This window comes from Gopherus evgoodei, chromosome 5 (assembly GCF_007399415.2).
Source record: "Gopherus evgoodei ecotype Sinaloan lineage chromosome 5, rGopEvg1_v1.p, whole genome shotgun sequence".
Classification (NCBI taxonomy): Eukaryota; Metazoa; Chordata; order Testudines; family Testudinidae; genus Gopherus; species Gopherus evgoodei.
The window spans coordinates 124,619,497-124,636,387 of record NC_044326.1 but is presented as its reverse complement, the minus strand read 5'-3'; the positions used below and the strand labels follow the sequence as shown (position 1 = coordinate 124,636,387).

The window sequence follows — 16,891 nt, the reverse complement described above, 5'->3', positions numbered from 1 at the left end:
AAGGTGCCTATAATAAAAAGTGTACGTCCTTAGTTGTGGGGGAGGGTTAATAGTATAAATTAACAAGAGATGATACTAACTCTAATAGATGATACTAACTCATTAGACAGTGTTCCATGGGCATGGGCAGCTGGGAGGTTAAATAAGGATTTGAATGAGACTTTGACCCCATTTCTTGGAAGTACAGTGTATGATGTCTAAAAGGAGAGCAGTTGACATGTATCTTGGCTTTAGCAAAGTATTTGATGAAGTATCTCATGGGAAAATAGTAAGATAAAGGGTGCTGGCATCATACTTGACCTTGCTAAATTAATTGCAACCAGCTAATTTGTATGAAGAATAAGAATAAAAAAGGACACACATACACTGCCCCCGGATGATGGGTGCAAGTGGGTTTCCTCAAGGCTTAATGCTATAACCACCAGTTGCTGTTTGCTATTAAAACAGTTGATTTATTGATAGATTTGAGAAGTGACACACAATTGAGAGGAGTGTAGCATACTGTGACCATTATTCACTTGCTGCAGGAGGTGAGCAGAAGACTAGAGTGCATGAGATTTTAGTGTAAATGTGAGATCATGCTTTTGGAGAACACAAAATCCTTTGAACAGCATTCTTGCTGAGAAAGTTGGGGAAGATGATAGCATCTAAGGAAAGAGTTCAGTGTGTGATGGCTGCCAAAAATAAAAAGGCAGCTAACAAGGTCTGACGATGCATAAGAAGGAAGATTTTTTATAAATTGAGACCTAATGGTTTCTTTTACATAACCTTCGTAAGAGTACACTTGAAATATTGAGTACCGTACTGGGCACAAATTTAAAGATTGGAGATTCAAATTCTTGAAAGAGTGCATAGCAGGGCTGCACAGATTAGTTAAGGATTAAGTCAGTCTTATAAGGAAAGACGTCAAGCAGTTGAGTACATTTAGCCTAGGGGAAAAGAGAGACAGAAGTCTTGATTAAGGCGCGTGTAAGCATTTAAGAGTCTTAGCAGGATTTTTGGAAAGACCTACACCGGGCTGGCAGAATGAGAGGACATGATGTGAAGTTTGTAGCTATTTGAATAGTTCTTCTCCAAGGAGATCTACCAAAATGCGGAATAAACACTAGGGGAGATCTTGGAGCAGCAGGTACCAGACCATTTTAAGAAAAATGTATGTGCACAGTGGTTCTCTTTAAAAACTTGCCAGTTGTGCCTTGGCTAAATAAATCTTTCCTTGTATGTCTGCATACTTTGTATAGAGAATGCTAAATTACTATCAGTTACTTCATGTTGTAAGAATCAGACGAAAGTGTGGTATCTCGGATACCACTGTTGTGTGGTAACTGTTGCCAAATAGACTTTAAATGATGACCACAGTACTTCAATAGTAATATTTAATGAGTGTACTGTATCAGTTGAGAAACAAGGTTTTCCCATCAAATCGTGCAGAGTTGGAATCGTATGAGCTAAGTTTCTCTCTGTTTGTAAGCATCTTATTTCCCATCTGTGGACATGAACTGTAGCGGCATATGTAAATTAAGGATGGGTGAATCTCAGTCTGTCTTCTGAATTGAATCCAGAACTTTCGGGTCTATAATGGGCTCTGATCAGCTGACTTTATTTAACTATTCTCTTTCTGCCTAGCTTCCAGTCCTCAGTGTTCTCCCCCCTTACTGACAGATTCCTGTTACAGGAATCAGCACTGTCTACAGAGCACTGCTGGGCTCCAAGCAACACGTGTGGTTTGTTCTATGTCAAAGCACTTTGGGGCTTCTCCAATTGAGGATATCCCAAAGAGTGAAAAACCTGATTGCAATGGCACACCTCCGGAAGAGAGGCTGCCAAACCTGCTGGACCCTGCAAGAGGGACTTCAGTGGTAGTGGAACCAGTTATAGGAAGATTGTAAAATCCAAGGATTAGCTGAATGATTACTGGGAGGAGGGGCAAAGTGCCAGAGTCAGTTGTTAGAAAAGAGTCAAAGGATTTTCAAGGATAAAGCTGAGGGATGGTGAGAAGCCTGATGGGGAAAGATATATGGAGACTTATTGGGAGGTTTTGAAGAGGAGAAATCCCAGAAATGTTGAGTAGAGTTTTGAATAGACATCTAAACTCATGGATATTTAGCTAGGCCTTTGAGGGGATTTTAACCAACACTGTGTTAAAACTCTTGTGCACTGATGGCAGTGCAGATCTCAGTCATCTAGTGAAATTCAGGAGAAATATTGTGAGGTTTTGTGGAATTGACTCAAGCATAGACTAAGCCGAGGTCAGCGTACTGTTATTAAATCCAAGCAATTCTCTCTGAGCTAGATATTCCAGGCCATGTTAGTCGTACATACAATCCACTTATGCTAAAAAAGCTACAATTAAAAAATACCCCATGTCCACTACTTTTAAATATATCACACTAGCAGATGTTAAATTAAAAGAAAAAGTGTACTTCAGGATTATAATTCGTGTAAATCAGTCCTGTTTCCTTGCAGAGAAAGCATCATTTAGGAGTCTGAACCTTCATGCTGAGTCTGGTAAAGGATTTAACATGGGACATGCAATCAGTACAGGTAGTCTGGCCAGCAGTACGTTGAACAAGCTCCGACCTTTGTCAGTTCAAGCTGAAATTCTGAAGAGACTCTCTTGCTCTGAGCTGTCACTTTTTCAACCACTTCCTGGCTGCTCCAAAGAGAAGAATGAGAAAGCTTCATGGGAGGAAAGACCCAGAGCCATGAGCAAATCATTTCATGATCTGAGTCAGAGCCAGATCTCTATTTACCCCCATCGGAAAAATGTCATCACCACTGTGGATTCCTCCCCACGGAGAATGGAGGAGCTGATAGGAAGAATCTTACAACAGACGCCAAAATCTGATGCTGGATCAATGGCTGGAGCAATGAAAGTGAACAAGTAAGAATCACTCTCGCTTCCCAGAGCTTTATCTTTTTATGCGGTGCAGCTACATTTTTACATTAGTTTTCATTTCTACCACATTTATTATTTATACTATTATTTTATTACATTGACTTCTCCCCTCTCCCTCCCTCCCGCCTTCCATTTCTTTCCCCATCCTGTTTAGTTCAAAATCTCTTGCAGGTTTAAATAGAAGCCTTGAAAGGAAGAAAAATGAATCAGACTCATCATCCATTGAAGATACTGGTCAAGCTTATGTTGTAGGTCAGCACGGAAAAAGTATTATTTTATTTGCTAACTAAACTCTAGAGTATTCTCTGATGTAAGGCATTAATGTACAGTGTATCAGCTTGCTTTAGTGTTCTGCTAAGGAACTGTTTGCTACTGGCTTGTGTTGCTTTTACATAAGGATTTTTGTTGGTTGTGTTTTGATTTTTCTTTTTAAAATCAAAATGTTTTAACAAATAAAAAAAATCCCCTTTTTATCAAAGTAACAAACCTGTGTGCAAATAGTGAGTGAAGTTCCAAAGAACTTTTCCCAATTCTGTCATTTGGGAACATCAGTTCCTCTGTGTATTTTTGTCTTTATCACCGGCCTGCCTTTCCATCCCACCTCCCCAGCACATTTGCAGTGTTCTTTGGAGAAAAGGTTGATTTCTTGGAGATGGGCTCAGTTGGGCATGAACTGGCTATTTTCCTGTATCTCCGAGCAGTACCTACAGACTTCCCTCAGTCTCCGTTACCCCCGATAACAGGAATCCTGAATAACTAGGATTCTTGCTACAGTGATGTGCATGCTATATCTTTAAATAGTTATTTTGAGGAATTATGAAGCTCTAAAAAGATACACGTGATCAGTGTTTGTGTGTGTACACACACGCTCACACCAGCATGCACACACGCACATGATGCTACGATTATAAGCTGTTTCTTCAGCTCTAGAAACACAGGCCTCTAATAACTGAGCTAAAAGAACTGCTGTAGCAGGTGGTTGGAGGACCCTTATCCTTCTGTGGGCCTGTAACTAACAGACATAATCTTACTCCACCATTCTGCAAAAGGTTTAGGGCACAAATACAGATGCTCTTGCACAGTCCAATTGTCTTGAGTGGGATTCTGCACAGTAATAAGTGTCCTATGCATGACCTTGGCAAGACAGGGATCTAAAGCAATATGTTAACAGGGGATAGAGAACTTAGAATTAAATGTTTCCAATTTTTAAGTGGAAGTGGTTGTGGAGTTCTCTGTTTGTCACTCTCCTGCTGCTCTCTGTAGCACAGCAATATCATCTTCAAATTAAAACCTCCATAGAAAATGTATTCCTTGACACAAGTCTGTTGGTATATAGATATTCAGCTGAGGATCATCATTTAACTCCAGCAGTTTCTTAGTAATTGTTTTCTGATTGAGAGTGGAGAAAAGAAGTGAGAACATAAGTCAGAAAAATTGTTTGGTTTGTATTAGCATAGCATTGCTAATGAAGAATTACAGGGAGCAAGGCTATTAATAACTTTCTAAACCTCAGAGACACTTAAAAAAATAAAAGGAAACCATTGGGTTATGCCTGGATTATGTATTGCTAGGGATATTTTAAGAGTACAAAGAGATGACAATTTAAATATGGCAGTTTCAATCTATGAATATGAATGAGGACTTAAAAATTCTCTAAATGTACATTTGGAGATTCAAAATTCAGTGAAAAATTCAACCTGGACAGTTTTTTTTGTGTTGTATTTCTTATCGACCCACAGAGAGAGGAATTTTCCTGAGTCCAGAGTACATGAATTGGTTAGGCGTATATATTGTGTAATGTTAGTAGTTTTAGCCTTTATTTTTATTGATAGTTTTTTTTAATGTTAACTTTTTATATGAAGTTGAGAATAGCCTCAGAGACCCTAATTCTTTACTGAATCCTCCTTTTCTCCAACCCACTGCCGCTCTAAACTTTGAAACAGGACTGAGATGCACCTGTAATTTAATTTTGCTAAATCAAAACCTCCGGCTTTACCCATGTTGAGTATGAATAAGTAATGTAATAGCATGGATCAACTTTTGCACACACTGTATATAGACATTACCAAGAAGCACTGTAGTTTTATTAAGAAGGTTGAAATATTGTTAGTTAAATCTCTAATAGTTGCATTTACATCCCAGGTATTAGCAAGAATAGTTCTGGAAATCCTCCATCAGCGCCACTGAAAGAAAATGGTAGGTTTCTAATAAAATCTCTTTATGATATTTAAACACATGTGCCTTGTGCTTTTACTGCCCCCTTGACTACCGTTGTCACTTTTGTCATCTTATCAGATACCTTCTTCAGATAATGGGATGGGTGCCCTTTACGTTTTAAAATTCAACTTCTAACAGCTGATGTTGACTCACTTTCTTGCGAGATTTTCCAGAAGAGTCACAGCCAAATATAGTCAGTAAGCAGCCTATGTTGTTTGAGATTTGTAGGGATGCTGTCACCTTAAAAAGCATGCTCTTTAGAAGTCATTTTTTCCCCTTTGGTCTGCTGCTTGGTTTCTTTTCAAATTGTGGTGTGTTTGGGTGGTTTTTTGTTTTTTTTTTGTTGGTTTCTTTTGACCTTCTCCAGTGGTGACTTGTTTTCATATGTTTCCCAAGGCAGTTTGTTGTCATGTCTTGGTACTTCCTACTTAACACGCACCAGTACGGTGACCTCGCAGAGCTGATACTGTGCTCTAAAAGCCCCTGTGCAATCTGTAGGGACAGATTGTGATGATAGCATCTGTCCCAGCCTCCTAACTAGTGATTCCAATATGAGTAAATGCATTTCAGTTGTGTAATATAACCTTGTTGTTTCTTGTTTTTGTTTGATTTGCACCATACTACTGTGTGTTTTGACCTTACCCTACCCCATCCAGCCAATCCCTTACCATCCACCTTCCAAACAACACCCCCAGACACTAATGTGATTTCTTCTCCAGCCAATCCCTGACTAATCTCTCCCCTCCCAAAAACACAGCCATGACATGACACAACACAACATATTGCACATCACCATACACACAGCACTTGCCAAATATTTAGCTGCCGGCACTAAACATACCAACATGATGTGTGGCATGTGCCAATCACCCCTTAGCAACCACTTACACTGACATCACCGGCTGTTCCTTCTACATCCCTCCTGTGGTAGGGAAGCATCACTTCTGACAGATGCTTCTCTTTCTCTCCTTCCACTCTCATGTGGGGGCGGTTCCGCTTTCCTCACTCCTATCACAACAGGGCATTGGGCTTCCTGTTTTGAGGAAGAGTTAGGGTTGTCCCCCTTCTCCCCGGGAGATGTCCCAATGGCAGAGCTCCCCCCACTCCTGATCTGTCTCCTGGTGAATCATGGAGTGGAGTGGGACCAGGGCACATGGCTCATGTTACCCTCTGCCAAGGAGGCAGTGCCTGCAGCTGCTCTTTGTCTCGTTGGGGGAGACTGTGCTACAGTAGCTCTTCTTCTGTTCTGCGGCCTGCTGGGTAAGCAAGCAAGGGAGCACTTCTCTCTAGGTGACCCTGTGCACAAGTACAGGAACTCTTTTTTTTTTTTTTAAAAAGCTGGAAAACAGCATTTTGTATCAGAACAGGGTTTTTTCCCCAAAAAACAGTATATTTCAGAATGTAAATGTTGGGGCCTATTTCAAGTTGACAGGGTCTCTTCGAGAATGACATGGGTAAAATCTGAGGGCATTCAAAGCTTGTAAGGTTAAAGCAACTTAACTTATCAAACTACAGCAAATGCAAAGAAAGAAATCTTCACCCCTGTGTGCTGGAGTTAAGAAACTTAGAGCCTCTTCCTGCAAACCTGTCCCACAAACATCCCCAACTGAATTCAATAGCTTTGATTCTGCATAGCACCTACCCTAGGCTTAACTTTCCACATGTGCTTAAGTCTTTCCTTATTCATGCAACACTTAAGCACATGCTTTAGTGCTTCACTGAATGGGGCCAGTATATTGCAAAATCAGAGAGCTTGCAAGATTGTAGCCCCAAACAGTATATCCTAAAGACTGGTTTTTACACGGAGGAAGGAAACAGAGTAATTTTGTTTGGTTTAAAAAAAAAGAGAGAATTGAATGGAATTTTACTTCAGCTGTAAAGTGCTTGGAGGAGCAGCTAATAAAATCATCAAACTGTAGGGCTGGAAGGGACCTCAAGAAGTCATCAAGTCCAGCCCCTTGATCTGAGGCAGGTCCATGACTGGACCTGTCAAACTCGATAGTGCCCTTTGGAGTTACAAGACAAGTCCTGTAAACAGAGTGGTATAAAATGAACATAAAAGGCACATCACTTTGCAGATGCCCAATCAGTATGTTTTATTATTAGATGATGACTTTTTAATAGACACTCTATGCTCTGCTTTGTTTGTAGTGTCCTTGCCAGAACGGGAGATAACCTTGGTGAATCTGAAGAAAGATGAAAAACATGGCTTAGGTAAGTTACTAAAGCCTTGTGATCCGGTCGGGGACGGACGGACGGACGGGGACACACACACACACACACACACACACACACACACACACACACACACACACACACACACACACACACACACACACACATACACTGAGGAAACATGGTTGAGAAAGGCAGCGTAGGCCAGTGGACTTGGAATTTGGGCACCCAGAGTCTATTCCTTGCTCTGATGAATGGTCTTGGGCAAGTCTGTCTCCATTTCCTTGTCTGTCAAATGCAGATAATGATCTGTACATCCCTTTGAAAAGCTCTGTATCAGTTAAATTTCATCATTAGTTTTGTAAACCAGTAACCTGCTGAAAGACATCTCAATACCATTCCAAATTATGCAAGTAAAAATTGCTCTAAAATGGGGCTGTCAGGTTTGTGTCTGTGTCCAGGTAACATGGACGGTTGTGAGATTTAAAAAAAACATGACAAAGCCATTATGAACTCCCTTTCCTCTCCTGTATCACACACAATTTCATCAGAGAGGGAACATTAATTCATGGTTTAAAGCAGAAGAATGAGAAACAAAAGAACTGGATTATAGCCCCTGCTCTGCTACTGACTGCCATGTGATCTTGGGCAAATTGTCCCCATATGAAAAATTAGAGTAATTTTATACCTGACCCATCTTTATGACGTCCTTTGAAATGGCCTTTTGACCGTTGCTCTGTAAATTCAGTGTATCACCACTGTGTAAATCCAAATGGGGAAAATAGCAAGAAGAAACATTATTTATATTTGAGCTTTAAACTCATAGATTGCAACAAATCTCTTAAAGACAACCTTAAGACGTGGGAGAAGTGTGTGTGTGTGAGGCAGCTGGAAGAAAATCAAGTGTGGTCTTCCCAGGTTTACCTGAAGAGACACGTTGCAGGGCTCTGATGTGGGTTGTCAGCCTTAACTGAGTGTTATGTGTTTAAACAAGAGAGCTTTCTTCTAAGTGTTGTTCAGACATTTGAGTTAAATGAACATTAAGAAAACAAGCAAACCCAAACATTTAAAATAGATCAAAATATCTTGAGCCTGCTCAATTAATTAATTTAGACTTCCTTCGTATCTCTGATGTACAGTCCTCCAAGTTTTCCAGTCATCCCTAGAGACTTTCAGGAAAGCCAGTTAGGCAAGGTCTGAATTTCTTAGGTAAAAATCAAGCGGAAAAGAAAGTAATATTGAAATAAACCTTTCAAGCCTTCTTCACGCAACATAAAAATGAAGAAAATGAAGAAGACAGCAATCTTTTCCTTTTGCAGGTCACTTTTACATATAATCTTAAAAGCTGCTAGAGTAGTAAATCTTTTGTATCAAATGGCAAAAGATAAACTTGTAAAAAATGAATGAATGGTTGACATCTGTGTGTGTGTTTGTTTTTAAATAGGATTTCAGATTGTTGGTGGGGAGAAGACTGGAAAACTTGATCTGGGAATTTTTATTCATTCAGTAATTCCTGGAGGGCCAGCCGACTTGGATGGGTCCTTAAAACCAGGTAAATCATATAATGTGCTCCAGATGAAGGACTAGGGGCCAGAAACTCCTTCATTCTTGTCCAGTCTCTAATACTGACTCCATCTTTGGCTGTGGGAGGTCGTCACTTCAATGTCTCTGTCTCTATTTCTCCACTGACCATACATATTGATAATTACTTCAGAAGTATTAATGGTTGATTATCGTTACATGCTATGAAAACGAAAGGAAATCCTAACTGTATGAAACTTATTACAGTTCATGTAAAGAAATTATTTTGTTTGACTTCACTGTTTGATGGCTACATTATTTCAGTTTTAAACTATACAAAAGCACACTTCTATCTGAAAAAATGTAACCTACTGTTGTCACAAGTAATTCCTAAAATTGTGTTTACCTAATCTCAACTTTTTCAGTGTATTTACTTTGTGCATTTGACAGCATTACGGATAGCCAGTTTCACTGTTTCACAATACTCCGTTTCCCTTTTTGTTTGTTTGTGTTTTTCGCACAGCAATAAGGAATGTAGAAATGCTTATAGATTAGAGAACAATGTAGTTGTAATCCCACCAAAATTGTCAGGGAGACAAAGACAGGTTTAGGAGCTGAAGTTACTTTAAACTCATTTTTAAAACTTGTCTAGGCTTCAATTTGACAGTAATTTTATTGGCCAAATATTTTGATGTTCAGTGTCAACTACTGAGAATGAAAATGAGCACAGAACTTTGCACAAAGATGTAACCTTGCTACCTCATTAAAGTCTGGAAACGTAAATGCTGGATGTGACAGGTTGGATCAAGAAAACCCCTTGGAAGCTGCCAACTGATGTGCTGAGACTACTCTTGAGCCTGTTCCCCCTGACAGCATGGGACTTCAGACCCAGGTCTGAACCATGTCCCCAACAGCTGCAAGCTTAACTGAAAACAGCTTAAGAAGTGTTCCTGTCTCCAACACTGAGCTGCCCAACTCCCAATAGGGTCCAAACCCCAAATAAATCCGTTTTACCCTGTATAAAGCCTATACAGGATAAACTCATAAATTGTTTGCCCTCTATAACACTGATAGAGAGAGATGCACAGCTGTTTGCCCCCCCCCCCCCCCCCGCTGGTATTAATACATACTCTGAGTTAATAAGTAAAAAGTGATTTTATTAAATATAAGAAGTAGGATTTAAGTGGTTCCAGGTGATAACAGACAGAACAAAGTGAATTACCAAGCAAAATAAAAGAAAACACGCAAGTCTAAACCTAATGCAGTAAGAATCTGAATACAGATAAAATCTCACCCTCAGAAATGTTCCAATAAGCCCCTTTTACAGACTAGCCTCCTTCTAGTCTGGATCCAGCAATCACGCACACCCCAGTGGTTACTGTTCTTTGTTACAGTTTCTTTTAGGTATCCTTTGAGGGAGGAGAAGCTAGCTCTTGAGCCAGCTGAAAACAAAATGAGGGGTTTCCCAGGGGGTTAAATAGACTTTCTCTTGTGGGTGGACACCCCTCCTTCCCCCTGTGTAGAATCCCAGCTACAAGATGGAGTTTTGGAGTCACATGAGCAAATCACATGTCCATGCATGACTCAGAACTTACAGGTAGCAGCCATTGCTCACATGCTACCTCGAATGTCCTCAGGTAGATTTCTTATGTGGAATGGAGCCTTCCAAGATCCATTGTCTGGTAAGTGTTTCTTGATTAGGCACTTGCAAAATCCTTTCTAAAGAAACTGCTCAAATGGTTTACTAAGGCTACTTAAAATCAGACAAGTACACAGCCAATATTCATAACTTTGAATACAAAAATGACACATGCATACAAATAGGATGAATATATTCAGTAGATCATAACCTTTGCAGAGATATGTTACGTAGCATATGTGGCGTAAAACATATTCCAGTTATGTTGTATTTACATTCATAAGCATATTTCCATAAAGCATTATAGGGGGCATTCCGTAAAGCATTATAGGAGGCAATGTCATACTGGATTCTTTGTATCTGAACAGGAGACCGTCTAATATCAGTGAACAGCGTGAGCTTAGAGGGTGTCAGCCATCATGCAGCATTAGAAATTCTGGAGAATGCTCCTGAAGATGTGACACTTGTTATCTCTCAGCCCAAGGACAAACTTTCCAAAGGTATTTTAAAACATCCTTAAATTTATATTACAAATTCTGTTCTTTCCTTTACTCTTCATTATAGGGGAGATTGATTTCCACCCGCACCCTAAGACCTCTCATGATGCACTTTTAATGACCTTCTGAAGAACCAAATGCCTGATGTCGCTTTTCTAAGGTCTTGTCTGTGCTGCACCGCAGTGTGGACTGCCGGGGGTGTGAATTGCAGAGCTCACCAGAATGTTGTGATCTATTTGCCCCATGTAGATGCTGCTGTTGTGAACTAAAAGGTACCTAGCTCACGTTAACATAGTCCTGTTTAAAAGAGGACTATGGTAACATGATCTGGGCACCTTTTAGTTCACGACAGCAGCATCCACACGCTGCAGTTAGGGTGCAACATTTTGGTATGCTCTGCAATTCACACCCTGGTAGTCCATGCTGCCAAATAGTGTAGAAATAGTCTGAATGTTTAAATTGTTACTATAACTCTCTGAGTTGGAGTCCATGCTACAATACTGGATTGTGTAAGAAATGTATCACTGTAAATTTTGTGTGTGACTACCCTTGCTTCATTGATAAGATTGGGGATTGTCATTTGTGTTGGCTGAGTAATCGTGATTTCAGACTAAATGTTACTTATTAATTGTTGGATTTTGATTTTTCAGTGTCATCTATAAATCTTGCCAATGGAACAAAGGGTTATTTAAGGAGGCCTTCATCAATGCAGGACCATGAGGCAGAATCATCTTCAGAGGAACACAACAGGTCACGAGGTCACCAGAGGGCCATCTCGGGGAGTTCATCAGGATTGTCTATGGGCAAACGGGACAGAAGCCTGAGCTCCCAAGATTCCAGGACCGAAAGTGCCAGTCTGTCTCAGAGCCAAACAAATGGCTTCTTTGGCAACCACATCAGTGATAGAGCCCAGCAGGGTTTGCAGCACTGCAGTGATTCTCAGTCTGTCCTTTCCAAAACGAATGAGAAAAAAAGGAACTCTGTGGATGATATCCTGGCGAAAGCAAAAAGGCTTGGAGTAGTGGAAACTGTGGAATATTCTGACCGAGGGGATTCTGACATGGATGAAGCAACTTACTCCAGCAGTCAGGAACAACAGGCAGCTAAAAAGGCACAGTCCACTTCTGTTGAATGCTTTCAAACAATTTCATATACGTGGCTGACTAGTCTGCTGTAGATTGCTAGTGCAGTGCTTGAGGGGGAGGGAGCAGATGGAGGGAGGGACAACCTGCAGCTTCCACTGCTAACTACTAATGCATTTGGTACTAATATTGAAGTACAGATTTTCTAATGCTAACTCCCTTTAGTGCTTCAAATGTATGACTGATAAGGGAGCTGAATAAACAGACCATTATTTAAAATGTATCTTTCTAACCCATTAGAGGTTTTTTCAAATTACCGGAAAAAAATTACTCCCAAAATTTCAAAGAGGTTAGTAGGGCTTTAGCTATGTGCATACAATTTACTTGAGTGGGAACATTCTTGCTTAACCCCAGTGTGACTCTTTTTTGAGCCTTAAAGGGGCCAAATTCTGCCCTTCGATGTATATGCAGGATTGTCATTGATTTCAACAGAAAATCTTAATGCTCATCCAAAGGCATCATTTGTCCAAGGTGATTGTAGCAAATATTCACAGGTATCAGTTTCTTTACAGACCACGTAAATTGAGTTTCACCTGCATTAGGGAAAAGCAGGGATACTATCTGGGATGAATGGGTAGGCTCGTAGCAGAACAGGAGTCCTTCTGGGTAGAGTTTGAGGTGGGGGAAAGGGTATTTGTAGGTTATACATTCATCCAGTGAGCAGAGAAGACCTGATGCTCTGCCTGTCTAAAATTAAACTCACTGGGGACACTGTACATTCATTCCTAAAGATAATGGCCCTGATCTCAGTTGATGGAAATGTCCTTTGAAGTCAGTAGAGCTACCCCAGTTTATCTCATCAGAGGATCTGCCATAACTGAGTTCTTGGTACAATGATTCCTTCATTTTAAAGACCAGCACATTCAGGTGTATAGGTCTATAAAAACATTTAGCCAATATGGACAAACTTTATCTCGAGATTACGAACATTCAAGTACAATAAATGCATTTACCGTAGGAAAGAATCTGAACCCTATTTTATTAACCAGTGCTCTCAATTAACCCCTTTCTGCTCGGTCTCACCCATAAATGCACAGTGGGAACTAATAATTAACTTTTGCTCTAACAGGGAATCATTATTTTTTTTCTGTTTTTGTTTTTTGTTTTTTTTTTGTAAAGGAGTCTTCCTCAGTGAATACAGCAAACAAAATGAATTCTAAAAAGCTTTCTGCAGCACCTCTTAAACCTGGAGATATCTTTGAGGTCGAACTAGCCAAAAAAGATAGCGGCTTGGGAATAAGTGTCACGGTACTGTTTGACAAGGTTTTTAGATGTTTTCTCTTCTTCTCCACTCCCAGCAACCTATTCAATAGCTAATTTACAGGGAAGCAAGGTGTTTTAAAAGGACACTGTCCAGTACCTGCTCACAGATACTTCCATCTTCCTGCAGGTGGAAAGTATTATTTCCATATCTCTTTTCTTGTCATCTCCCTATTATTATTTATCATTATTATTTATTATTTTTAATTACTTGCACTACTATACTGCCTAGCAGCCCTAGTCCTGGACCGGGACCTCATTATGCTACGTGCTAAACAAACGCAGAATCAAAAGACTCCAAAAAATTTACAGTCCAAGTGTAAGACGCAGGACAACAGACATATATATATACTCAGAAATGGGGGAGTACAGTGGGGAAAAAATGAGACAGTATTGATCTGTATGATAGACAGTGGTCTTAGCGCACCGGCAGCCGAGCCATTGTCAGGTAGGCATCATGGTAAAGAAGAGTTGTAAGGAGGCACAGAAGTGCTTGTTTGAGAATTTAACGTGTGGGCAGTGGAGAATAGCTTAATGGGTTGATCAGAGTCAGGAGTCAACCTCCAATACTGAATGAGAGATAATGGACAGTGAAAGGCCTTGAAGGTGAAATCAAGTAGCTTTTGTTAGGAGGTTGACATTAAAGGGCCAAATTCATCCCTAGCATAACACCATTGAAGCTAATGGAGTTAAGTTGGGCCAGATTTGGTCCAGCATTACTTTGTTTTACTGACTTGTTCACCAGCAGCATCAGTCTCTAAAGAGGCTTTGTCACTTGTTTTATGCTCACCCTCTGCTGGCTGAAAAGCAAAAGAGCACAAAACATTTTTGTCTAGGTAAGGAGGGGCTGGTTATTATTTTTTTTCATCCTAGCAAGTCGGTAAGAAGATAAGGAGATAAATACCTATTTTTAATTTAAAAACTTCACACCAGATTATGTTTGTAAACTGGCTCAAAGTTTAGGCCTAACCTATTTGACAATGTCCCTTTAAAAACAAAGTGAATGATTTATCATCATATCACCAACACTCCATTTGTGTGTTTCTGTAGGTGTCAAAAAAACCTTTTGGTTCTTAGACAATTTAACTTTCAAGAATTAGTCTAACTGATTCACCTCCCAATTCTGTGAACAATTTGAATGTTAACAGTAGCATACTGGTAATAGTGAGCATATATTAAACAGAGTTCAAAAGAGAGGCAATTTCAGTGGCTATTTACTGTAGTACAGATGTAGCATTTTCTAAATAGATTGTGCATCCGGACACCTTCTTTCAAGTGTAGCAGATTCTAATGCATGTTACTTTGAAGATGAGGACAGCAGAATAAAGCTGTTTCCTTTTTACATCCCTAATTCAATATTTTATTCACTTTTTATCAATCACTGGCACAATTTCTAATGTTTTCAGACCAGAAATCGTGACAGTGGGTGTTCTATACCCACGAACAGTAGCTATAGGTAGGGCTAGGAATCTGTCACCAAGGCCATGGAAGTCATGGCCAGTGCACTGCACTGTAGTGGCCGATGTGGTTGGCCCTGGCGGCGCCTGAGCAGCTCGAGCGGCCCTTGGGCCAGCCACACCAGCCGTTGCTGGGGCAGTCTCGGGCCTCTGCGCCCCTTCCTCCATCAGCAGCAGGAATTTGGGTGTGGGAGGGCTTTCAGGGCTGAGGCAGGGGGTTGAGGTGTGGAAGGGGGTGAAGGCTTTGGGTGGCACTTACCTTGGGGGGAATCCCCAGAAGCAGCCGGCGTGTCTGGCCTTTATGCAGAAGCACAGCCAGGTGGCTCCGCATGCTGCCTCTGCCCACAGAAGCCTCCCCCATAGCTCCCATTGGCAGTGGTTCCTGGCCAATGGGAACTGCAGAGCAGGCGCTCGGGGTGTGGGACAGCATGCGGAGCCCTCCTGGCTGCACTTCCACCTAGGGGCTGCGGGGACATGCTGGCCGTTTCCGGGAGCCGGGTAGGGAGCCTGCCAGCCCCTCCAGTCCCCCCCACCACACACACACACACACACACAGGACCAGTGGAGGTCCCGAGCTACCCCAGGGCCACTTCTCCCCCCCCCCCCACCTCCAAAGCACTCAAGTTTTTAGTCAGGGGTATACAGTACAAGTCATGGACAGGTCACATATGTGAATTTTTGTTTACTGCCCATGACCTGTCCATAACTTTTACTAAAAATATCTGTGATTAAAATGTAGCCTTAGCTATAGATAATGCACTCTTCTTAAATATCTTAAACAGTTGAAGGCAGATACAAGTGGTTTCTAACTGGCAGGAGAATTAGATAAAGGACTATGAGGTTCAGTTGCGGGTTGGGGAGAATCTTTACAACAGATTCGTTGATCTATAGTCTGGATTATGACTTAATTACATATTGTGAACTTTGCCTATGAATTGTAAATGAAAATATGCTCTAAATCTAAAGAAATTGTAGTAATTATTACTAATCGATTTGGAGCCAGATTCACTATGACAGATGAATGAAGGTGTAAATTATGCAGTAGTATAATGACAATGTAGCCATTGACATGCAGCAACCCTGCTATTCCAGTGACTCTTTCAATGCTGCCAATCAATGGTCACCAGTGCAAGGACTTTCCTCAGAGGCCTAACAAGTGGTCACCATATCTCATTTTGTCATGCTCTGCCTCTACCTTTATCCTTGCACTGTTCTAAAATCTGCTGTCAACTTTTAGCTTACTCGGAAGTAATATTAAAGCAAGTGGATCTTTGGGGCATAGACTGAGATAATTTGTGCGCTAACTCCTCCTCCTCCTTTAAAAGTTTGGGGAATCCCTGAAATAACATCGAACTGTGTGGTGATGGATATATGCATTAAAGAAGTAGGTTGAGTGCCCCAAAGTAAATTCACTTGAAACCTAAGCAGACCTTTAACCCAAATCTTTATGGCACCTCCTAGCTCAAATATTTTGCTTTCAAGACAGCTTTCTGTAACCTGAGAGAGAGGAATACCTTTTAGTTTCACATTACTTTAATAATGGTGAACAAAACTAGGATATTGCATGTATGCATCTTTTATCTTGGCTGCTGATGCATGTTGTGCACAAACACTTAGCTTTTCCACACTCATATATGCAGATTCTAGTGCTTTCGTAGTTCTGCTTGAAGGACTTTTGTTTTACTAGAAAGGTTTGCATTTGAGCCTAATAGTTTTAACCCCACCCCTCCCCACACATCCACTCCAATTGGTTATGATTCGCATGGATCTCAAAATATTTTATTTACAATACGTTGGCTGTTGCTTTTACATGCAGATGGCTTGAGTGCTCCCTGAGTTTCTTAAGGATTGTTTAGCTTTCTTGATCTAAGATCTCCTGTTTAAGTTTTTAAAGGTTTGCATTTTACCTATTTATTCTCCATTTAGGGTGGCATAAACACCAGTGTAAGACATGGTGGCATTTATGTGAAGGCCATTATTCCTAAGGGAGCAGCTGAGGCTGATGGTAGAATTCAGAAAGGTACATACTTCGCTCTTTCCACAAGTTTTCTTAAATAGCAGTAGAATGAAATCCAGATGACTTT

The 16,891-nt window shown here is 40.7% G+C and overlaps 1 protein-coding gene across 9 annotated transcripts in view; it reads left to right on the top strand.

Moving 5' to 3' along the window:
• The window catches only part of PTPN13 (protein tyrosine phosphatase non-receptor type 13), a 186,066-nt gene that overhangs the window by 135,159 nt on the left and 34,016 nt on the right, over positions 1 to 16,891 (top strand). For 6 of the 9 annotated variants that reach the window (XM_030564945.1, XM_030564944.1, XM_030564943.1 and 3 more), the window contains 9 exons: positions 2,467 to 2,884; positions 3,054 to 3,151; positions 5,042 to 5,095; positions 7,268 to 7,330; positions 8,736 to 8,843; positions 10,820 to 10,951; positions 11,599 to 12,059; positions 13,210 to 13,353; positions 16,734 to 16,827. In XM_030564945.1, coding sequence (XP_030420805.1) covers positions 2,467 to 2,884; positions 3,054 to 3,151; positions 5,042 to 5,095; positions 7,268 to 7,330; positions 8,736 to 8,843; positions 10,820 to 10,951; positions 11,599 to 12,059; positions 13,210 to 13,353; positions 16,734 to 16,827 — 1,572 coding nt within the window. The remainder of the gene's footprint in view (positions 1 to 2,466; positions 2,885 to 3,053; positions 3,152 to 5,041; positions 5,096 to 7,267; positions 7,331 to 8,735; positions 8,844 to 10,819; positions 10,952 to 11,598; positions 12,060 to 13,209; positions 13,354 to 16,733; positions 16,828 to 16,891) is intronic. The other 3 variants (XM_030564949.1, XM_030564942.1, XM_030564946.1) reach the window with 2 other exon arrangements.